At 42.0% G+C, this 24,899-nt stretch overlaps 2 protein-coding genes across 11 annotated transcripts in view; one reads left to right on the top strand and one right to left on the bottom strand.

Annotated features, from left to right (window-relative positions):
* Positions 1-13,106, bottom strand: part of CLEC16A (C-type lectin domain containing 16A) — an 89,774-nt gene extending 76,668 nt beyond the window's left edge. For 8 of the 10 annotated variants that reach the window (XR_012676081.1, XM_075164979.1, XM_075164972.1 and 5 more), the window contains exons 1-7: positions 12,458-12,691; positions 6,123-6,251; positions 5,006-5,139; positions 4,065-4,213; positions 3,279-3,384; positions 1,257-1,380; positions 185-359 (exon numbers count right to left, since the gene is read on the bottom strand). Coding sequence is in view for 8 of the 10 variants with exons in the window: in XM_075164979.1 (XP_075021080.1) it covers positions 185-359; positions 1,257-1,380; positions 3,279-3,384; positions 4,065-4,213; positions 5,006-5,139; positions 6,123-6,251; positions 12,458-12,537 (897 nt within the window). In the remaining 2 variants the exon portion in view is untranslated. Of the gene's footprint in view, positions 1-184; positions 360-1,256; positions 1,381-3,278; positions 3,385-4,064; positions 4,214-5,005; positions 5,140-6,122; positions 6,252-12,457; positions 12,709-13,013 lie in introns of those variants that run through there. The other 2 variants (XR_012676082.1, XM_075164974.1) reach the window with 2 other exon arrangements.
* Positions 13,107-14,703: 1,597 nt separating this feature from the next.
* DEXI (Dexi homolog) lies at positions 14,704-23,953 on the top strand. The gene is made up of 2 exons (XM_075164970.1): positions 14,704-15,279; positions 22,865-23,953. The coding sequence occupies exon 1, from the start codon at positions 14,752-14,754 to the stop codon at positions 15,031-15,033; it is 282 nt and encodes a 93-aa protein (XP_075021071.1). The 5' UTR covers positions 14,704-14,751; the 3' UTR covers positions 15,034-15,279; positions 22,865-23,953.
* The last annotated feature ends 946 nt before the right edge of the window (positions 23,954-24,899 follow it).

The raw sequence follows: 24,899 nt of genomic DNA, 5'->3' as shown, positions 1-24,899 counted from the left end.
TTAAATTCAGTCTCAGGGTACCTCCCCTACAGTCACCTTATTTAAGCCGTTTCATGTAAAACACACAAACATAGATATTGACAGTATTAACCCTACTACAGAATACATCTGCTGAACAAATCATTATGCATACTGAAAGCAAGAAATACCTTTAAGACTTAACTGTTTGCAGGTATTAGCTTACCTTATCTTGATTTACTAATGAATACACATAGAGGGGAAGAAAGAGCCTATTGAGTAGGTGGTCTGTCAGCACATCATTTAAAAATTCACAATTAATGATAAGGATATCATTAAGGTAATGTAAATGATCAAGATGTTCTGCTACCAGGTCACTCAGTTTGCCCCTATTTCTGTGCCTGAAAAAGAGCAGAAAGAAAGCCTCAGACATAATCTATTGTCAAAGTCTTCAAAACTTAAGGAAATAATTAATGTGTATCCCTTCCACACATCACCTTGTGCAGATCGACTGCCTAAAAAAGATGTTTTCAGTAAAGTCAACTAATGCAGCTAGCAAACAGTATTCAGGCTTATATGTGCTTTAGGATGCACATATCAAGTTTTTCCCCCAGTTTTTACAAAACTTTGCTTTCCACTGCCAGAGTCTTTTCACACGCTGACCATAAAAAATGGTAAGATTTGTGTCCAAAAATAAAAGAAATCTATGTTGTATTTAACGTCTACCTCTTCACTTTAAGAAAGCAAGAAACAGCTGCCCATTCGAAGGTGGGGGTGGGAAGCCAAACCAAGAATAACCTGAATCAACAAAATATTTCTGTAGTTGATAGCGGAATACTACAGAGGAATTTCAGGTCTGACAGTTCTCATATTAAATAAAGTTCACCTTTCCAGTTTAAATTTTTTCCTAGAATCTTTTCAGAAAGCTGTTCTACTGAGATGATATACAGAAAAGGAACATTAAAAAGACAAAGTTAATAAGATTGAGAAGCACAAGATACCTTTTGTGTCTTCTGGATATCGACTAAATTTAGCAGAATTAAAACAAAGATGAAGAAAAAGCACGTTGCCAAACACTAGTTTATTTGTACGATACTAGCACAGATAGGGCACACAGCAGTAACCACTATTAATTCAAAGAATCACTAAAAAACTCTGCAAGAATGAAAAGCTTGAACTGTCTACAAGTGAACGTATTCAGAAACTAACTTAACTGGACTACTACAGACAAAATAAAGAGAGCATCAATATCTGGGGAAAGCATTTCCATTCAATATCCAGCATTTGTAAAAGCTTACTCTTCATCAGTCTGCACACAGTTATCCAGTTCTATCACGTGGCTTCCAATAAACCAAACGAGGTTGGAGAAATAAGGGACAGCAGTTTTATCTCTAATGTAATGCAGCATAGGTTGGTTGTCCACTGAAGAAAAATTGTTAAAAAGAAAAATCAGTTGCCTTTTTTTTTAGTAATTTTTAAGAAATACAACAAAGTATCTTCTGGATTTTGATTACATGCTAGCTTTTCATACGAGTATATACCTGACATGATCTTATGCATGAAATGGACATCTACAAAAGCATCATATCAATTCTTAATTGGCTTAAATGAGCCTAATATTGATATATTTACATAGGTCTGAAGCTAAACAAATCTAGTGGAATTCAGAAAGGTTTTTTTAGCACATTCTTTTTTAAAAAGAAGAGAAAAAAAGCGTAAGAATAAAGCAATAATGCTGAAAGTCAAGCTAGTTAGACTTACATGACACTGCATTAAGGAACACAGGAATCATCAGTGAAGGAAGGGCAAAAGAAACAGACAACAGTTAACAGGATTAGGAACTGGGATAGTGACATCCTCCAAAAGGGTTTAAAAAGCTAAAGCACAAAGCACCTAAGCTAAAAGATACAGGGTAGGTGTTAGATCAGAATATATAATGGATAATCAGAAAATTATGAAACCTGAACATCTGAGCTGTGTTTTTTCAACTCTAACCTTTATATCACTACAACATTCAATGAAAATTCTAGACAAGTACACTTTTTAACCATAAAAATATTTAGTTACATAAATATATAACAAATATGATATGAAGCCTGCAGTTTGCTCTTTTTGTGAGCTCATATTTGGGTTTACAGCTCCTTGAAGTAGAAAACAAATACCAAGTGCCCATTTCTCAACATACAAAAGAAAGACATTTTGTCCCTTGCACTCAACACTATAAAGAACCTATCTGCTATGCAGTAGTTTGCAAAGCCAACTGTTCATTGTTTTAAAAAAGATCTTATATTCTTTTATGATGAAGACTGTCATCAAGTCACTACTTCTCTTAGTTGATAGAAAGTTGTGTAAATTCAAAAAGTAATTTAATTTAAAATGGATTAAAGAATAAGAAGCCCTGCATGAACACATTCCACAGTACGTACTATCTTACAGCACACTGTTTTCAGAGGTAGAAGTTCTGAATACACACCAATTTTTCTACAGAGATCACTGTGATATTTTCAGTCTATTAGATTTTATAGACCCCAAGAAAAATTTAGGGGGAAGTGACTTTTGGACGTTGTCTAGTCCAAACCCATTCTCAAAGTAGTGTTAACTTCAAAGTTCAACCAGGTTGCTAAGGGCCTTGTTGAGTTTTGAAGGTCTCAAACAATACAGATTCCTCAGTTTCTCTGGAAAACCTGTTGCAGTGCTTAACTATTTTCACAGTGAAGATTTGGTTTTTTTCCTTATGTCCTACTAGAATGTCCAGTACAGGAATTTGTGACTGCAGCCTCCTGGCCTTCACTGGGCACCTCTGGGAATGGTCTAGCTCTTCTTTAAGATGGAGTGACTGCAGCACCTAGGAGCTCTACAATCATATTCTAATGCACTTCAAATCCAAAAGGAAGTGATGAGGCCAACAAGGTTACTGCTTCATACATTATAAAGCTCAAGTTCATAAGTAAAAAATACTTGATACTCTTAAAGCACTCTGGTTTTGGGGTTGGTTTTTTTGTTTGTTTGTTTTTTAAATACAGTCACATTCTGACCTCTGTTGGAAGGGAAGCTAAAGCTCCTTGTGTATGCTTGATACTCTTGAGTTTTTTTAATACCAGTTTTATCTGTGAGGAAACAATACTATTTACAAGTACATACTGTAGGTTTGGGGTTCTGTTTCATAAAAAACAAAACATGTATCTGAAGCATGTCAGCATGCCAAGCTTTTAAATCTCATAAAACAGACAGAAAACCCTTAAATGTAAATAACTGAAAATTAAACTACAATGAAACAAGAATTTTGTACACATGTCTTTTTTAATATATAAAAAGCATACCTTTGTAGACATTTAAAGTTATAGTCCTAACAGCAATCCTGACCATGCTTTCTGGGTGGTTAAAAAATTTAATAGCTTCAGTGTACAAAGCAAAGTCATTAGTGTGCTGTAACAAGAGGAAAGAAAGTATTTATGAATTAACCAAAACATGTACAGAATATTTGTTGGAATTCTGCATGAAAAATATTTTCCATTTATTACTCTGATATTTTTACCTTCTACTTAAGTAATTGAAATGATTTTACAATGCACAGTCAGCTGCATTTGTAGCTCTGCATTAAAATAAACTGCTTTAAGCGTCAGAGCTTTCCATGTTAACTCTGCACATATTCAGTGCTTTAATGCCCTCTTCTGGCAAAAAGTGGAATGGAGCGAGGAAAAATCCATTTCAACTTTGGCCTTTGATTACTCAGGCTTTTTAGACTTTGACTAAGCCTCTTAGAACCAAGTGGTGCAACAGAAAAGATCCTGTTTATAAAAGCACAAGAAAACAAGGCATAAACAAGTTGAATTCTCAGGGAAGTAGACTTCAGAACTACTGAAACAGCCCAATGTAACACTGACTTCCAGATTTTGATTTTATTATAGTCGTATGAGGACAAAGACCTTTTTTTATCATGGTTTTGCAGAGATCCCCACAAATGACTCTCAATCACTGATATTACCGTTATGAAAATAAATGCAGGATATGCTGAGAAAAGAGACTAAATAGAATATGTGCCAAATTGCTATCAATTTCTAATTAAAGTCCTCTTATCGTTATACTGCAACTCTTTCTTCACTTACCTCATTATAAAAGAAATGTACAGTATGATTGTTGAGTTTCAGGGAAAGAGTTTTCAAAAATGATATGTAATATGCCATGATCTCCTCATCAGAGAAGTCAAATTTGTGGACAATAATAGAATTTACATAGTTATTAGAGAGCAGGTAGTCTGAAAAATAAGAGACATTACACAGATTAAGAGAAAGAAAAAATCATCACACTAACTAACTGTATTTAAAGTACTAGCTAGCAACAAAATACCCAATGCTTGAAGATCCCAATTTTTAGCCAAACAACTCAAGTGATGGCTTCAAGCGGTAATACAAGGAAATTGTTCCCTACAAAGGTCTTTGCTCCCAAGAACAAGACAACTGAGAATATACTTCACCTTCCTCAATTATGTAGGCTTTGCAGCTAACAACACTTAAACCAATTCTTTTTTCCTCCCAAAGTCATTAACTCTCAAAGGCTTGTATAGGACTTTCTCTTCATGATAGTTGTGGAGTACTTTAAACTAACATTTAATAAACTAACTATTAATTCTCTGTCCTCTTTATATGTTTCTAAAAATCTTGAAGTAAACGGAAGTAGCTGAATGCCAGCCCCAATGATGTCAGAACAGTTCCAGCAGAAATTATACAACACAGTTCCACCACATAATCTGCAGCAGCAAGACGAACATTTTGGACCACAATTAATTTTCTGACTTAAAGAATCCCTTGAAACTGCTAAGTGTTTCAGTAGTATCAAACAGCTACTTTTGTACTACCGAAAATTTACATTAAAAGGTATTTTGGAGTCAAATTACACTGTATTTTCAGTAGCGTTCAATTAAAAAGATTGTTAGGAATTCATATAGTTCTTCTGTGAAGGGGCACTAGGACTAAATTTCATTAAATGAAAGGGAATTCAATCAAATCTTGATCACTTAATCCTAAACAGTTTAAAAGCGTGTCCTTACACAGTGATGTTTCATGACTGATGTTCTCAAAAAGGATGTTCAGAGTCTGCAGTAGCTGTACACACACATAACGACCAGACTTCTGACGCAAAATGTTCAAGAAGAAAACAAACATATTCTTCTCCAAGAAAAAGCTGAAATAAAATAGAGGTCATTAAGTCACTTGCTGTATTTAACAGGAACATAATTTTACTAGGATCAGGGACAATTCTAGGCAGGTTTGACAAACAGCATGTTTTACATTTATGAAGAATTATTTTGCAAAGTTTTATCTGTATAACAGATATATCTGCATATCTTCCAAAAACCTTAAGTACTAACAAGGGTGCTTAAACATTCAAATTATGCAGAAAAGGGATGTCAAGAAATCCGGGCCTTTTTTATTTTATTTTTAGTATATTTAATTTATCAGGTAGCTTCCCTACCTTGCAATCATAATTTTGAAGGGGAGAGCCTCTAAATGAAGGTTACATGTTGAAATCAGCTTGTAAAAATAAAACCAACCACTCCCTAAATAAGTAAGTAAAAACACCAAACACCTTAGCTTTATTTATCTCTATCACAAATTGCCTTCATAAAAGAGCAAGTGTCTTGAAGCAAATAGCCAAGCAATGGGCATTAATACAGTCAGATTTGCAACTGTGAATATTTGTTTTGAAGTTCGTTTTTCTATCACGCTATTTTATGAGGATTAAAATAACATCTGAAGAAAAATTCTAAATATCATCGCTAGAATAAGATACCTATTTGTAGTATCTTATATAAATTGAAGTGAACAAATTAAAGTCACATGATATTAATAGATGTACTGAGTAAATCTGGGCCCTAAAATAGGTTAGATTTTGTATTTATATCAAAGATTTGAGAGTCAAACAAAAGCAGTACATGAAAAGGGCTCTGGACTTGGAACACTTTTTTGTTAACAGAAGCAAATCCTCCATTTTTTTTGTATGACAAGAATATGACCCTGCTTACCTGTCTACTACAGGACATAGCTTTCTACTTACATTCATGAAATACAGTCTTGGAAGAGTTAACCTTTTGAACCAGATTTCTATGCAACTCTGATCATTCTTCAAAAACAAAACTAGAGTCAAAATTGCTTAGAAGTACTTACTCAAATACTGAACTGTCATTTTGGTCCCCCCATATAAGGATCTCTGTTATAGAACGAATAGTCTCTACCAGCAGGTTGCGGTTGTGATCTGTTACTGTTGTGTTTTTAGTCAAAACATGATACATGTACCTAAAAGAAAAAATAATTACAAGTAATATGCTATCCCGCCACTTTCACATGCAACATGTTTGTCTTTAGTCACTGTAACTTAATGTAGACACACACATACACACACTATGTCTAATCATTGTACAATTTTAAAATCCTAAAATTTCCTTTTAATATTGATGCAGAGAGAAAAGTAATTGTGAAACAGAGTATGTGACAAATGAAACAAATCCATAACTAGTCAGATGAGTTATGGATGCTTATGCATATGTTAACATAGGACTAGAAATCATATAATACTTGTTCCATGGAGCTTCTTATGACAACCTAGTGAATTTCTTTGGAAGTATGTTAAAGGAGTGATGAGCAAGAAAAAGGAGAAATAGAAGCTGCAGGTAAGCATGCAGTAGCTGATATGGGAAAGTCTAATTCTGGAAAGAGGCACATGCAGATCTAACTAGAAAAGTTAGATCCCTTCTCTTGCCCGCAGAGACACTTGACAGACTCAGGTCCATTTGATGGTTAATAATCAGGACTGTCAAAGACTATTCGTTCATCTTGGCAAAGCTTAGTCATCAGGTCTCTGGCCCTTCAAGCATAGAAATACTGATCGGAAAGGTGGCAAATTCCAGCTTTACCATCTCAAAGGGCAAGAGTTTAAGGCTGTCTAGTGAAGTTTAAAAAAACGTATGTCTATATTACACAGGTGACGGGAAGATAAATAAAATTTGAAAGGCTTGTATTGTAAGTCTCAGAATTTTACTCAGTCAAGGAAGCACATTTCTCTCTATTTTTTTTCCAGAATAAGATGTTACATCAAAGATTACTTCCCTTTGTCCTAAAAAAAAAAAAAAGCGGGGCGGGGGGAGGGGGGGGAGGTGCACAATTATGGAAGTAAGGAAGTAATTAAATAAAAAATATAATCAGAGAAATTTCATGTCATTTTAAAACTGCAAGAGTTTAGATTACTAAACACAGATCATATATTGCTATACTACAATCTACTGAAAACCAGGAGAAACACCTGAGCATTCAGGATTATCTGGGCAATATACTCACAAGTGTTTGGGAAGGAAGACAGATTTTCCATACTACCAACCTTCCCATGAAAAGTGGTTAATCAAAACTCCCAAGATCTATTTTTGGAAAAATAGCCTACATGTCCTGACTCTGGGGCAGCCTATCATTATTGTTTTGGATTCCATGAAAGTTTGCTCAGTGATTCAGGTTGAAATTTTAGCAATTTATTAGTACGATGCAAGAGTTTAGAAGTTCAAGAAGCCAATTTTTAAGCAACAGACCCAAAGACCTCAAGCAGCTATTACGTAAAAGCTAAAAATACCAATTTTGCCAAGCTGTAGGGTTCCAGGAAACACTGTGCGTTTCGAAAACAAAATTTTGGTGTCTGGTTTAAAGCAAGTTTCAGAAGTTTAGGTCAAAACCAGACTTGAAATCACATTTCAAAAAACAGTATTCCCATCAATTTTATCTACACTAAGAAACTGAATCACTGGACAGGGCAAAGATGCAGCTGGAGACTAAAATGCCATTTAACTGAACACTGAACATTTATCAGACTTATGAAGACAAAACAAGATACTAGCTAGTTGCAGAACCTTTTTCATGCTTGAATTCAATAAAAAAAAAGTTTTATTACATTTGCAGTTTACTTAAAACTTGCAAAATTTGGTTTGGGGAATCTTCTTCAACCACTGAGCTGCCTGCCACTCAGCTGGCCAGAGCTTCACAGGACTTGTTGCAAGACATAGTCCATCCTCATAAGTCATGCAGGAAGCAGAAGCTATTTTAGAAAAGTTTATTACGCTTTTATGGTAAAATGCTATATGCTTGCTGATCTTGATATTGCTTAATCATCAAATAATGATTTTACTGTGTTGAGTACTGCACAAGGACATCGAGAGGTAAACAACTCTCAAGAGTTCACAGTTTTAACAAACTTGATATACCGCATGCTCCCTTCCCTCCACCCCAAAATCAGCAATGTGATAAAGCCTACATCGTATTAAGGTTAACCTACCAGACAGCAGAGGAAAGAGGAAGAAAAAGGGAAGAGATGGCAGGAGGGGGAAAAAGATTGGCTTTCCATACTCTTTCTCTTCAGTAAAAAATTTTCTCTCCCTCTTCATGCTGTTTTTTCCCCTCATAAATCAATAGTCATTTTCCAAATCCAGAACAGAAACTGCTCAGGTTGAAATCATTCTAGGAAAAGTTGTTTCATAGCTATCTCCTATAGTCATAACTACCTGGTCACGTGCCGTACAGTAACAGAAGTCACTAAACAGCAAGTCAAAGAGCACCCGCAAATCCTCTTCAACTAATCTGAGGATCATGGCTCAAGATTCCTTCTATGGAGACAGTGTGATGGCTCTCAGTGAAGATGTGAGAGTTTAAGTCTGACCACCTATGAGAATTCCCGGGGCTTTCTAAAACAGCACATGGCACACAAGCCCTGCAAAAACTTCCCGTTATAGCACTATATGTATTATCAGGACAGCAAATCAAAAGACAGAGCAAAAACTGCCACTGCTCTGAGCATGCATCAATTAATGGAACAGCTGAAGACAGAAGGCAATTAAATCAGAACAGTTCATTTCCAGCAATCTGTATAGTAAGTGTTTTTCCTGAGAGAGTTAGTTCAAAGAGAGTAATTGATACTACATTGCTTTGCATATTTTAGCCTATTTACTTGAAGTCATATATAAATTATTGCATCTGTGAACATGTATTTCTCATTAATAAGTTACATTGTGCAAACTTGGGAATAAAGTTTACTCCAACAGCAGAACTCTGGGAAAGGGAAGAATTACATGCTATTACCTCACCTTGGGAGCCTATGGAACACACAGCATTACAGATGCAAAAAACAAGAAACATTTAATAGTCAGGAATATATTAACTCCAAATTAATTTACTTAATATCAACATTGCTGCAAAGTTCCTTCATTTGCTAACACACTGATGCACTTAGAGAAAACCGGGGCTTCACTTTCAAGCTATTCCTTTATCTACTTACTTAAAAATGAATGAGAAAGCATGCACATACTTGTTTCTCTTACCAGACATGCAACATACCATATAATGAGAATATAAAGTATCACACAAAACCAGTATTTTTATATTTAGAGAAATCCTTAAAGCCTATCTTTAAATGTTGATTACAAAGGGGTCAAGTTTGTGCTCCAAAATGCTAAACCCTCAAAGAAGAGGTTTTTGTCATCTCTATATCTCAAGACTGAGTTCAAACAAACAAAAACCTAACAAAAACCCACCATGTAAGGAAGTGTCAAAGCACCTGATACCATCAAAATCAGTGGGAGATTTTGCCAGCAACTTAACAAGACAAACAAAATTCTGAACATTCTTCTGGTAAGAAACCACGCTCAAAGGGATAACATAATAACTCATGAATATAGAAAGTGTGTATTAATGACTTTCCTCCTTACTACTTACAAAAATACACTAAACCAGGTAAGAGTTTAGGAAGTCAAGCACTCAAATTTAAAAACCCCAGACTTAACCAAAACATGCTTGCTTCTTCATGCTGCCTGTAACTATGTAATTACATAGTGTTCTCATAGAGGAAACGATGTATAGCATGGACAGTACTTCAGGAAATGAATAAGCTGTGAAACAAGTCTTCATCCATACATGTTTATGGACACCGCATCTGACCAAGTCATGAGAAATGTTCAGCACCGAGCTCTTTTGTGCAATCAGTATGCAATTAAAATACTAAGTGTAGAAGCAACAATGGGAAACATACTTGAAGGTAACAACAGGGCTATTAAAATACCTCTTAGAAAAGTAGGAAAAAAATTTGCATCTAGAAACAAAGATACTAAGCTTAAGTTCCAAAGCCTTTCACTTTAGCAGGAACGCCAGAGATATTATCAGATGCACTCTTCAGAAATGGTTAAGACATCACTATTTAAATACTGGGAAAAATGACTTAAGTCCTCTTCATCCATTCCAATGCAAAGTCAAAGTTTGTAGACAGGTGGGGAAAGAAGATACAGTTATGCTCTCAAGGAGATCTGACCATGCATCTGCTAAGGTTAGACTATCCTCAGCTGGGCAATATGAAAGACTGTTTGGTACTTTAACCATAGGTCACAGCTCCTAAGGTGAGGAGCTGCAGAAGCAGAGTACAGTGACTACAGTCAGTGGCCACAAGAGAAAGAGAAGAACACGCAGCTCGTGAGAAAGCACTAACTTCAAGTTTGTGCAGCAAGACAGACTGTTGCCTAAACCAGTCTTGATGTATTTGCTTTTAGAACTGGAAGCATATAATAAACAGAGCAGAGGACTATATAAAGGTAGGGGGAAAAGGTCTCATTTTAAACTGCTGGATGCCACCTTTAAGAAGTGGATTCTGGCCTTGTTTCAGACACAATCTCATATAAAGAAAACCAAGTCATTTCAGACCATTTTCACAAGCAATCACTAACATTGCTCCTGTTTCCAGAATATTTAGGCTTTCTCCATTTACTAAGTTATTGACATTCCCTCAATTACTAACCAAAGGCCACAAAAATACCAAGTTCTCTGAAAAATAATAGTCGGAAGCACTCAGGCACTGCATAGTACTGTTTCATAGCCCCTCTAGATTGCAATTCAGCAAGGTATTAAAAGCTGGATTAAATTGTAACTGTTTTCACTAGACCAAGAGACTGTATCAAAACACTTAATACAAACAGCCTCACAATCTTCCTTTAGCCAATCCATTCTACGGCATGTTTGCAGAAAGACCAAATAGTAAAGTACCCAATGACTACCCCTTGCATGTTAAATAGAACATTCCTATGTTCATATCTGAGTATGACTTTTCCCCTTTTTCCTGCAATGCCAGATCATGTTGACTTACTAGTCCGACCTACCATGCTCTCAAAATTACTTTCTGCAGTGCTACTGCCTCATCAGTTTTGTATTTATGGACTTGATTCCCCTGTCTTTGGTAAAAAGTAATGCATTTCAGTTAGTCTTGCTGGTTTTGAACATTTTTCCAGTTTATAGACAAGGACCAGAATCCATAAATCATCTTGATAAAGTAATTGCAAGATCTGAATATTGTATAAGTGCATCCTGCTCATCACCGTCAGACCCAATCCATGTCCTCCTTGTAATTTGACTAATCGTTGAAAACTACCAGCCACTTATTTCTCAATGAGCTACGTATTCACAATGATTTAATTTAGAAAACACTTCCTCTCTTAATAACCTCTTTTTCTTGTTCAGTAGAAAGAGAAGCTATAACAGTGGATCTCATTTTTCTTGCAATAGCAGAACCCTTAAAATGGAACAGAGAATTTAAAATTGTTTTATCCCTTGCCATCCTTCCAACTCTCCAGTGGCAGAGCTAGAAAAAACTATTCCACCTTCTGCAGTCAGCACTAACGAAGGATATCTGACTCCGGATACAATTCTCAAGCTCAATGGCTTTACTTTTGCGCCAGCTGCTGAGCCCTCTAACCAGGGTACCTCCCCTGGACCTGCAAAACCACCATCCTGACTACCATGAATCACTGCGGACTACTAAGATCCCCACACACTCACACCTCAAAAGGTCTATACTGGTTACAGGCTGGGACCAGGCTCCTCGCTTCTCTGTCTTAGCCACTACCAGGAAACAATCTCCCTCAAGAGGAATGTGATATTTCTTGTATTTATCACCTCTCACACTCTACTCCACTGAATGAGTCTGTGACATTATTAAAAATCAAACAAACGCGTATTGCAGCCATGAGTGTGTCATGACATCACGGAACTGCGTCTGCCCTGAAGACATTTTGGGACCAAGAGGCAGATTTCCGTGAGAAAGACACCAACCCACACCGCACCGAGAGCCTCCCTCGCCGCTGGTGAAACGCTCCGGGAGCTTTCGGCTCGGGACAGCTGCGCCAAAACGCACAGGCGAGGAGAGGGCGAGCGGCTGGGGAGCGTCGCCTGCCGCGCCGCCGCCCTCCTCAGCCCCTCTCCGCCGGGACGCCTCCGCGCCGCCCCGGCCCCGCAGCCCTCTCCGAGGGAAAACCCTGCCCGAGCAGCTCCGCTGACGGAGCCCGTCCGCCTACCGCTCCCCGCGCCGGCTCGTACGCTCCGAGTCCCCTCACAACCTGGGAGAGCCGACGGCAGCACGGCTCCCGCCGACAGCCCCCGGCTCTCCTTCCCCTCACAGCTGCCCCCGAGCCCGCGGCCGGCTCCGCGCTCACTTGAGGTGGTCCAAGGAGTGGATGCTGCGGGCGGCCTTCCCGTGACCGCCACCCACCCAGCTGCGGGAGCGGCCGAACATGCTGGCGGCGAACGGTTGCTACGGCCCGCGGAGCTTTAGGGCTTCATAGCCCCGCAGGGTAGGGCGGGTGAGGGGCAAGCGGCGCCCGGGCGGGCGGAGGCCGGGAAGGAGCCCCAGCAGCGGCAGCCACCGGCGCACACAGGCGCCACGGCGCATGCGCGGGCGGGGCACGCTGGGAAGCGGGGTCCCGCGCCCCGCCCCGCCCGCGCTGCGCAGACTGCAAGTCCCAGCAGGCACCGGGGCGGGGAGGGGGAAGGGGGCGCGGGGCGCGATCCCCGTCAGACTCCCGCCTTCGCTTGTTGGGCCAGGCCCGGGCGCTGCCTGGGGACGCCCGTTCTCCCGGGACCCCCGGGCTGGGAAGGCACGCGCCAGGGCCCGGCACCTGCCGCGGCCCGCCACCGTCACGGCCCGTCGCGCACCACGGCCCGCCACCTGCCATGGCCCGTCCCCGCCAGCCGCCGCGGCCCGCCACCCACCTGCCGCCTGCAAGAAAACGGGCGGGTCCCCGCGGAGCCCGCCCTTTTCTCCTTTCCTGTCAGGATTTCCACAGAAAAGTGGAAACGCGTGCCCGAGGCCGTCCTCTGAGGGCCGCGCTTCGGCAGGCTTTCTCAGTAAACCACGTGAGGCGGTGCGGCAGGTCTCAGCCCTGAGCACCAGCGCAGCGGCGGGCCTCGCGGGCCGAGGGACGCCCGCACCTCCTGGAGCCGGAGGACTTGGCTCTGTGTTATTTAATTTATTCCTTCCCTCTCTTTGGCAGTTACGAGTTAGATCTTGTCAGGTCGTTAGAGGACTGTTAAGTTAGAAGAATATAAAAGCCTAGATTTAGCCTAAACAAAAACCAGCCTTTTAGCGTGCATATACCTCCCCAATACATTGTAATTTGAGATAAAATTTGGCCGCTGACATTCCTTGTTCACCTTCCATAACTCAAAATTAAGCAGCTCGGGGGAGGTCAGTTCTGACCAGAGAACAGGATGCTGCAAGATGCGGTGACGGAAATGCAGCTCCTGACATTCCTCTCGCTAAGGTTTTTTCAATAAGGATTGCACATTTAGTTTTAAATCGGCTTAAAAACTAACTTAATTAAAGCAGAACAAAGAGAACAGGACCATTAATGACTGTCTTGACCTGGTTTTAGATTTTTTTGCTTTAACCAGATAAACTAAATCTAAGTAAAAGCTGAAGAGTTCGTCAGCCAGTGTCAAAAAAACCCCCAAGTTTAAAATCATGCGTTTGATTATATTTTGATATAGGCAAAACCTTGGTCAGCGAAGAAACACCGAAGTCGGCGGGGGCCCATCCCCGCGCCGCTGCTCCGGGAGGGCCTTGTTCAACGACAGGGGAACAGGAAACAACTTTCTGGGGCAAAGGAAACAGGGAAAACCTGCCCACGCCGCCCCCCGGGCTGCTGCGGGGTGCTGAAGCGCTCGGGAAGGCGAGGAGCGGGCCGGCGCGGCCCGGGCACCACAAGACGCCTCCCGACGCGGCCGGCCCTGGGGCAGGTGCAGCGGGACCCGGCTGCCGATAAACGCGGCGGAGGCGGCGGGGCCCGTCACGGCTGCTCCAGGCCACCCACCAGCGCCGCGGGCGGGCAGCGCTGCGAGAGGACGCGGCGCGGGCAAACAGCCGCGGCATGCGGCGGGGGCAGGCGGCGGGGCGGGGAGGCGAGGGGGCGGGCAGGAGGGGGTCCTGCCGCGCAGGCCGGGGCCGGCGGGCTCGCTGACGGCGGCAGGTGCTGCGCGCTGACCGCGCCAACGCGCCTGCGGGCTCCTTCCGCAAAGTTTGCGGGCGGGAGGAGGGGGGGAGCCGCGGCGGGACTGCAGCAGCCGGGCTGGAAATGCCCCTGAGCAGCCTCCTGCCAACGGCGGGGCTGCGGCAGCGCCGCTGAAGCCCGCGCTGGCCGCCCGCCTGCCCGGGCGCCTCTTCCTCCGGCGAGGGAAGGGACCAAGCCGGCCGCCCTGCGGCTGTGCCGCCTCCGCGCCCCTGCCGCCTCCGCGCCCCTGCGGGGCTTGTCTCTTCCCAGGGTCCGGATCCGGATCCGTCTCTGCGGTTTCGCCCTTTCCTGCCACCGGGGCTGCGGGGTGCGGTCCTGCGCGCCCCGCTCCCGGCCCCGCGCCGGCGCCCGCCGCTCCCGCCCGCCTCCCCCGCGCTGGCCGGGCAGGTTGGTGCCCGCTGACCCCGCCGCCCGAGCCCGCCGCAGCCCCGCACGGCTGCATGCCCGCCGCGGTCTCGGCACGTCTGGATTCGCTGGAGTCCTGGGCCTTCCATGCGCTGCTGGTGCTGCCCTATATGTTTTACGTGGGCTTGTTCTTTGTCAACGTGCTGATCCTGTACTATGCCTTCCTGATGGAGTACATCGTTCTCAATGTAGGCATCGTCTTCCTGCCCGAGGATATGGACCAGGCTCTGGTGGATCTGGGGGTGCTCTCCGACCCTGGCTCCGTGCTCTACGAGACGGACAGCGAGCTGGATGTTTTTGATGGGTACTTGGAGTGACGCCCCGGGGCGCTCCGAAGCGACTGCGGGGTGACGCCGCCCGGCGCGGGGCTGGCGCCGGGTGTCCCGGCATGGCCGTAGCTCGGGGACCGCCGCGGCCCCGGGATGCCCTCGCTGCGTCTCGGCTCCTTCTGAGCAGCATCTCCGCTTCCAAATGCCCCCCCCGCCCCGGTGCAGGGGCGAGAGGGGGCCCGGACCCGCTGCCGCCGGGCAGGGCCGCGGACACGCAGAGGGCTCGCAAGGGAAGTAAGTCGTTTCCTCGGGCTCGGCCCGGGCAGCGGCCCGCACGGCTGCATGCCCGCCGCCGCTCCGCCCGTCCTCCCGCGCGGGCCCGCCGTGCCCCGCCGCCCGGCACGGCATCCCGCGGGGGCGGCGGTGGGGCTGGGGCAGCGCTCCCCGGGGCAGGGAGCAGGCACTGCGCCGGGGACGCGCACCGCCGCAGCCCCTAGCACGGGCGAGCTTTGCGGGCAGCAGGCCGGGGTCGGGCTGTCTGCGGGGCGCTGGGCGCTGCCTCCCGCCTGGCACCGCCACCGCCACGCAGGGCCCGGGGGCCGGCGGGGGCCCCGCTCCGTGTCCTCTGCTGCGCAGCAGGGAGGATGTCTTTCCCTAAGGACTAATTTTCACAGTTCTGAGCCACTGCAGCTGTTACGCTAGGTGTTATGTTTACAGCTGGTCAACAACTTTGCTAATCCGGTCTTGAAAGCAGCTCTGAATCTAAATGAACATTCAGGCTATTATTGATTAAAATTCAGAAACCATACTCGAGCCAGAAATAGATCTGCATCAGATGCCCTTTAAAACCTCGATCTTGGATAATAAGAAACCTACCCAGCTCACCGTTCTTCTCATGTTAATTGTAGCACGACGGTTTGCTTGATCAATTTATTGTTGTAGTTTTGAGTGATACTAAAACTCTGGAAATGTAAGGGTTTAGCATTTTAAACCACTGAAATGCAATTGGGAAGAAAATCACTATTTCTGGCTAGGACTTTCTGTGCCAAATGTATGTTAATGAAAACATTCACAGTTTAAATTAAAATGTGTTAGCAAATCTGCCAGTAGAATTTTTAGCAAAATATTGTCTGTAAATTTGAAAACCAGTTCAGGATACCTTTTTATTTTCTATTTGAAATTATGGAAATAGGAAATTCTGTTGTAAGGTTACAATCATAACCTTGGTGAACATACCATACAAATACCATTTAACATCAAGCTATTTTAATCAGTCTTCTAATTTAAAAAACCCCGAACTTTTCCTGTAGTGCTGTTCTTCATACAGGTTGAAACTATCTCCTAAATATTTCTATTCAGATGCCATATAAAGCAATAGTAGCTGATTTTGGTCAACAGTTCAGAAGGAAAAACGGAAATTTTTGGTGTTGGAGTAACATTGATTGCACAACACAGCTGAACAAGGCTTGGTCAAAGGCACATGGGAGCATAACAAATGTGTGTGTGTGTGTGGGGAACAGATCTTTGTTGCTTCTGAAGAAATTCCACTGCATATAGCTACTGCAAATGCAAGTGTCCATGCCAACATTGGCGGTCCATCCCAAGCAGCTGGATTAGAATCACTTCTGCTAGAATAGAAGGTCGGGAGCAGACCTAAACTCTCCACAAAACACTGTCAACTACTTTTGTGGCTGTCGCCTCCTCTCCCTTTTCAGCTGGGCAAATAACACACATGCTCTGTATTCCAGGAAAGAAATTCATAAACACTAATGGAAATTTAAGCAAAACCTTTGGTGCAAAAAGCCCTAGCCATTTTATCCCCCAAAATACCTTTCCCCAAACCCCAAATCTTATTACTCCAACACCATCTAATACAGGGATTAAATTTTTTTTTTTTAATCACTTTTTTGCTGACTACGATTTGTCATGATGAGTTGCATCTAGTTTTCAGGAAGACCTAAGGAGAACAACAGACATAATTTTCCTCAGTGGATTTTTCCTACTGCATGAACACGTAATTTGATAGAGCGTAGGGTCTGAGCACAATTCTGTTCAGTGTAGATAAATGGGCTTCTTAAAATAAGCAGCTCTGCAAACTTTTTGATGTTCTACCTATAAAACCATGTCACCTCCATATGTAGAAATAAAAATGCAGAGGTCTTCACAAAGCTCAGAAGTAAGTCTCAGTCTATATCCACCTTGAGCTAATGGAGCCCTGCACAGGTACCAGCTCCAGCCTTGATCCGTCACTTTGGAAGTTGTCATGTTAGATGGTTTCCACTGAGAATCAAATCACAAATCCCTAAAGTTAGATCAATTATTAGAGAGCAAAAAATATACTATTACTCTGCTTCATCTATTTATATATTTAATTATATTTATATACGCAGAAACCAGGCCACAAATTGCATCATTATTTAGCTACCAGGCAAAGACTCAGCATGTCACCATGAAAAGGAATTTGTGTTAATATCCTGGTTAGAGGTTTCTTCGCTGTTCTGTGCCATTTCTCCTCACCAGTTCCCTAGCAAGGCAGGCAGAAAAGGGCCCTAATTTGGAGCTGTGTTTTCTGCTTTGGGAGCAGAAGTAAGGCACTGAAAGGGAAGATTTGAATCCCTTTGCTGCCTGGCCTGTAGTGACCCGAGTTCTGTAAAAGTGTTCACCCGTGCTGCCTGTAGGCTAGGAAGGCTGCCCACCTGCCCTGTTCACTGAGACCCAGAAGAGCTGAGGATTCACAAGACGCTGCAGAAAGAATGGATCTCAGTTTTACCAGCAGAGATGAAAAATATATAGGCATACTCTTTACGTTAAATATAACAGGAGTGCTCTTCATGTGACTCACCAGTGATTACTGAGAACAACTAAAGAGCTATGATTAGCCTTAGCTGAAACCTTGCAGTGTGCTCCTTGCATTTAGAAAGTGATGCCTTGCACCCAGGAGGTGAGTGGCATGCATGACAGGGAAACAAAGGGGAGAAATCCCAAGAGGCGATTCTGCAAAATGTGGAAAGGCTAATTGAGATGTAAAAATAAAAGAGCATGTGGATCTGTTCCCTCTTGCAGCAAAACCCTCACTTGAACGAACTCAATGGGAGCACAATTATGTCCAGGTTTCTGAGCATAATTGGTGGCAGAGATAGAAGGTAGACAACTAAGCAGCTCAAAGAAGCTTCCTATCCTATTCAAATGGAGAAATCCATCTGTGTAAACTGAGCAGAATTGAGTTTGCTCATGTTATCTACTGTTTTAGTGTGTGTGCCGGGTTCTTTATTATATTTGAAGTCCCCTGGAATAAGGTGATACGACTGTTCTCCTTGTACTTTCTTAAAATCAGATATGACTCATCATGAAGTACTCTAGTCAGAAAGAAAATGAGCAAAAGTAATCAATAATGAAAACTGAATAGGCAATACTGGGTTTATTTAATCTTACAGTACAAGCATTACCTATATTTTTTCATTGAGGTGAATTACAACGAACATCTTCAGTGAGCAGAACCCAGCACTCAAAAACTTGTGACTCAGCACTTCTGCTGAATGCCGGCATCTAAATCCCGACTCAAAGAGATAGCTTTACTCACTAGCTCATCAATAAAGTGCCAATTAGAAATGCAGGCTCAGTGTCTATGAGAGACAGCATGGCCCAGTGGAGAGGGAAATAAGCATCCTGTGCCTGCCACTGATGTATTCTGTGAGCTTAGCTGACTTGCGCCTCCGTTCCATCTCTCTAAAACAGAAATGCCGCAAAAAGGAACAGCTCAGAAGAATGTTATCACTCGCAGTGTCAGGATACATATAAACACATCAGAATCCACCTCCTGACTTCTTCCTTTTCAAACTTTGAATCTTAAAAATAATGAGCACAGTGATCTGTTACTTATTTTACCTTGCCATTTTTCACTACGCTCTTCCCTCATTTGTAGAAATCTCCATGTATAAAAAAAAAGGTGGCTTGTTGACTCCATGATACAGATCAGTTGGCTATTTTATATGAGTTATAGTAACAACAGGATTAAGAGCAATAGCTGTGATTTTTAGAACTGTCTTTTGAATTCTTAGATGTTATTAAAATTAATAGAAGTTGAGTGCTAAAACTCACCTGATAGTTCTGCTTTAAAGAGACTTTGTATTCTGACTCTTCTTAACAGGAATTCCATCCTAGATGGAAGGAAGACAAAGTTGTGGTTAGCTGATGAACTGTCCATACGGACTCATTAACCACAGCCATGGACAGTCCTAAGTGATTTTCTACCAAATACATTCATTTATATAATGCAAAGAGAGGAGGAAGATTTTTAAAAAGTTTTCCAAAAGCTGCTGTTAATAACATGGATTAAAATGAGGCATAGAAAATAAAGAGACATTCAATTTAGGATAGAAATAGTTCAGGCCTGAGTATTTAATGTGTTAAAAGACCCAGCCACAAGTGATTTTAAAGAATAATTAAAAAAAAAAATCTGTGGTTCTTCCCTACAAAAATGAAGCTTACTGTAATCAACTTGCTTCAATAGGTGGCAATAGCCAATTACCAGTTTTAAGCTGTCAATTAAGAAACGAATCCAATTTAATTCTTCATGTTTATTTCCTCTGCAGGAGGGGAAAAGTGACACTGTAGTTCAGCTAGCAACCAGCAATCCTAAAATAGAAGAAAAGAATAATTTGTTTAGAAACATTTCGTTTGTATATTTGGCCAGTCCAATTCTTTGCATTGGTCCTCTTGTAATGATTCTAGTTTATATGCAGTACAACTGTCCCAAAGAATTAAATAGTACACAGAAGTGGCTATATCTTTCCATTTCTTCAGGGAGACTGTCAAACTGTCTTTCTTTTCCCAGCTGAGTTTTAGTACTTTGGCCACAAACCTGGGAAAAAAATAGCTGAATAGTTTGAATGATGCTCTCTGAGGACACAAACATGTTTCTAATATATGTGATAAAAAGGGTAAAGACTAATAGCAGCCATATATGGAAAATAATGGTATAATGGAAAATGATGACGTGCACTGAATGATCTATTGCTGGGTAAAGCTCTAGTTCAGTTAATAGACTTAAGGCTATATACTCTTTGAAGGACCAGAAAAAAAGACGCGAGGCTTGCTCAGACAGTAGAGCCCAAATAGGCCATGAGATCTGAACACGCTCTTGCAGAAAGTCACGAAAGAGAAATCAGACAATGTCAGACAATGTCAGCGAAACAGTGTCACCATGTTTCCTTTGGTCCAGCCTGAATTGTGAAGGACAATAACTTCACAGACAGAACTAACAAAAATATCATAACTGAGTTTCTTCTTCTAACACTAGAGTTACGCTATAATAGCCATACTGTTAAATGCTTACAGGTATCTTTTAGTATATTGGAAGACTAGTTCTGAGATTTGAAAAATATTTGCCACCTTTTCATTTTCCATTGTTTTTTGAAATTTTTGAAATTTTCTGTTAAAAATTAGGTTCACATGAAATTTGAAGGACAGACTTTTAATCAGCTGAATAGAAAGGCGAGATTGAATATCCTGGCCAGTTGTATCATTCACACGCCATTTGGTATCTGCCACTACAAATTACAGTCTTGGACTAGCAGCCTTACAGCAATACTTGAAACTTCCATTAGATAGCTTTATACTTTGCTTTGGAGGCCCAGTACATTTTGCTGTGCTATTTTTAAGTCAGCCTAGAATTTGATCTACAATGCAGAATACTAACAATCTCCCTGAACTGCCTGCTGTAGATCAGTTTTCAGTTCAACTTGGAAAGCAATCAGATAAACATCAAATGAGTAACCTGTTAAGCTGCTGTTTCCCCTTTTGTTGTTCTTAGGTTAAGAGAGAGAATTTTAAGCATATGATTACTGTTAGCAGGGTACTGTAGCTGATAGACATTTGACAGAAATACCTCACTGGACACAAAAGTGCTTCTTGTTTCTGACCTAGCATCTACAGTAAGTGGCACACAAGAGCATACGAAATGTCATGATGAGTCAGACCACGATCACCCAGCCCTGTGTTCTGCCTCTGACAGGGGCAGGGGATGTTCTCTGGGAGAGCACATGACCCTGACCAAAATCTGCAGTCCGTTCTCTTTGTACTTTCCAGAATCCACAATGGCAGAATGAGGGATGTTAGAGGGCACGTTGCTGCCTAGCCCTTTAGCAGATGTTTTCCAAACCCGCCACCTTTTGCCCACTCAATGTTACGAAGCCCTTCTGGAGTTCATTGCTATCTGAATAGCTGAAGGAGGTTATTTTCTGCAGTCTTGAAGACTTCTCTGTTCACTCTCTTCTCTGGGTCACTAGTGGTGATGTTGATTAAAAATTGGTCCCTGGTGTACCCTGCTACTGACTTCTTTCCTACCAAGACTTATTCTTTGCTTCCAATCTTTTCATCTGCTTTCAATCCATAGAAGAACATTTCCCCCAGTACTGTGTCAAACTGTTTGCCTTCGGCTTCCCGTAACGCCTTAGTTAATGATACTGTATTCCTCAGTCTGTCCATGCTCGTGCAGAACACGTGACTGTCGCATTTCGTTCTTCATTCAGACTCCTCGTAGATTCTGTTACGCCTTCTGCGCCTGAAATGGTGGCAGCCCTCCTGCCTCAGGACCCCTTGTGCCAGACAACCTGACATACGATCTGCTGAGCCTCCGCTCCAAGCACAGAGGAGAGAGGCTGTTTTGCCCTGCAGCCCCGTGAGAGCCTTTTCATAGAGCTGCATGCTTAAAGCAGATCTGTTATCAGGTCTGTTATGGCTTTGTACCACAAACTCCTTTCCCATTACACAACCAGATTAGCAGCTTTACTGTGTAGGGTCCCCTGCCTTTTCACACTGTGCAGGAGCCTGTAGCACCTATAAAGGGGAAGGAGGGCAGCGCTGTCCTTCCAGAGACTTGCTCCACACAGCGCAGATGATCTCCTGAGCTGCAGGCAGCCAGGGGACCTGCTCTTGGTCTTCTGTACCTCAACTCTTCTTCAACACAGATTCATCCTCAGACAATCATCCCCTCTCAGAGCTGCACCATTCTACACTGTATTAATTAGTTATCTGTAATATCACAAGACCAAATGGATACAGTCACTAGTGCCCAGCAGCTTCATAATCCACAACTCTGATTCTACTTAAAAAAGGCTTCTCAGCCCTTGGGCTTACTTCTGATGATAGTAAAAAATCACCTCTTAATAGCTGTTGGATACTTTGACCCAGTCAAGGCAAATTAAAACTGGGATAAAGCAATATAACAATAATTTATTCTTGTCAGTAAGACCAAGAAGTTACCCCAACGTGTTACTGAACTCCATAACTACTTACCAGTGGATCCAAAATGCTTTGAACAAAGTGACTCTAAAGGAAAAAAAAAAGCAAGTGACCAAAATCAGAGGCTACGTCAAACATAGGCAATACATAATTAACACAATTATACAAAAAATAACAACAGTCTAATGAACAGTATCAGGCTAAGAAAAAGTAGCCAGTTCAAAAATCAGTTTTAATAGGTAGGTCTAATGATATCAAACCTAGCATGAAATAGGCTTTCCCACTGTATGTCATGGCTGGTTGTACTCTCTTAAGACCAACCCTTACTAATTGACCTGATGGACTGTGGTTGACAGCTTGTCCTTATACTCACACTAATATTGTCATGCATCTGTTAAAATTACACTAAGGACTAGCGTGCTCTGACATTAACAGAAACTCTTACATTGATTTCTCTGAAGGTTGTTCAGGCCTTTACTTCTCAAAGAATTATTATCCATAGTCACAAAAGGTTTTGATTTTTTTTTTTTTTTTAAGAAGTCAATAGCATGGTGCTATATCTAACATACACAGTGACTTCTCTGTTCATTTTAGGTCTAGAGGGTTACTCTGTATTTATGTGTTTTCTTTTAAACAGATTCATTAAACACCTGAAATGGATTATAACCAGGTTAATGGATCAAGTCATGGAAAGAAACTATACTCTGAAATGTAGAGATGAAAAGAACGACAAGGGGACAACAAGAAGAGTTGTTACCAGACCTTGTCAGTTGTGACTTTTCTCCACGGTCATTGCTTCTTGGGTGTGCACCAACTGCAGTGATTCATGCACCATACTGGGCTTCCATAGGTAATTCTGGGATGGACTGTATGAACAAATAATATAAGCTATGTTCTATTATAACAGAAAATCAAGATGTTACTCAGATTTGATAAACTTTTGAATAAATACCATGTCACCCAAATGGACACGCTCTACATACTGCTTAAGCAAGTTTTACAATCACACATTGAAAACTCTACCAGCCAGTAGTTCAAAGACAGTGCTCTCTCAGGGGAAAATATGCAGGAGTGAATGCAAGGAGATTCTGTCCAGGGCAGTATTACAGCAAGAACTGTGCTAGTAAGATATTTTATTTAAATTGTGAGTTTTGAAATAGATCAGAGAGTGAATTTTGTATAAATCAAGTGGATTCATTATCTAACACAAAATACTTTGCAGATTGTTTAAGCTCATGTTCCTATGTACAGATGTGAAAGCAATACAATAAAGACTGACCTTTTCCATGAAAAAGTAAGCAGTCATTTGTTGGAGTTGTTCTTTTTCAATCTGAACAGAAAATAATTGAAATATGCTTTCCAGGAAATTCCAGTTTTCCTACAAGTACCTGCAAATAGTTCCAGATTGTTGAGATGGCTAGCATGTAAGAAATCCTTCTTATGAACGATGACTTTAAAATCAGAGCTGAACTGAAACACCAGGAGCTGCACACTGTGGGTGGGGGGGAACCCACATGTTATTCAGGGCAGGTATTGTACTGTTTTTGTCTTATTATAAAGACTAATTTTTGTAACTGTGCAGTTGTTAAGCCAAGTTGATGTACCAAGAACATTTCAGATAAAGCAGAATTGAAAACATCTCTCCTGAACTCTCTCCTTGCATTATGTCTGTCCTCTGCAGTCTGTGTCTCTACCGTCTGCTCCCAGCTCGGGCTTTCAGATCCAGATAGCTCTTGACAGCCAGCATGAGGGACCAGAGGGTGACAGTTTAGATCCCCCTTGAAACAAGGACAAAGAAACTTCCATATCAAACTCTTTTTTCCTGATATTCTCAGTGTGTTGCACTCAAGTGGCATTTTTTAACTCCTAGTGCGGTAGAAATTAGCTCCCAGTCCCCAAAATTCTGCCCCAAATGCCATTTTCAGCTGCCTCTGCAAGAGGTGAAGCATTGTCAGTGGACCAAGTAGCTTTTCTCCAAGGTAGGTTCCATCAGATACAGTTTGGGGCGTTAAAACACTGACAAGGGCTTTGTTCCATACAATCCCTGGCCTGCAGTTCAGGGATGAAGTCACTTAGGACACAATATTCTAACATGTAAAGATACATTTAGGGAACTAAATCCCCATTTAGGCACCTACATAAGAAATAGCCAAGTTTAAAAACTTGTTAAGCTTGTGTTCACATGCTCATTTGGTACTAACACAAGAAAGACTAAATTCTGCTGCTGAAGGCGGCATTCCTGTTGCCTATATAATTAGAAATTCATACTGTTCAGAGAGACAGCTTACACTAATTTTTCAGGGTCATATGTATGCCATTTTAAGAACATGGTTCAGTTTGTCATTATAAGTACTTACCGCAGTATCTACTAGTTTGTAATCATTTCGCTGCAGTGGGTTTATGCCACACGATGCACAGATCAAGCAATACAAATTCCACCAAGTAATTCACTGTGGAGATTCTGAATCTTAGATCAAGATTTCTGATTTCTCAGAACAGCTCAGCTTCATACCCCATTGAAAGGATAGGGAGAGTACTCCGATTACAGGATCTGACTCCCATCATAACACAAGCCTTAGTGTTTTAACAAGGCTTTTTTGACAACAAAAATAGCATGGGCATAAAGAGAGTAGCATTTTTCTTATCCTAAAAGATTTTTAGAACACAGATTT

This window comes from Calonectris borealis, chromosome 16, assembly GCF_964195595.1.
Source record: "Calonectris borealis chromosome 16, bCalBor7.hap1.2, whole genome shotgun sequence".
In the NCBI taxonomy this organism is placed as follows: Eukaryota; Metazoa; Chordata; class Aves; order Procellariiformes; family Procellariidae; genus Calonectris; species Calonectris borealis.
This window is presented reverse-complemented; position numbering and strand designations above follow the sequence as displayed.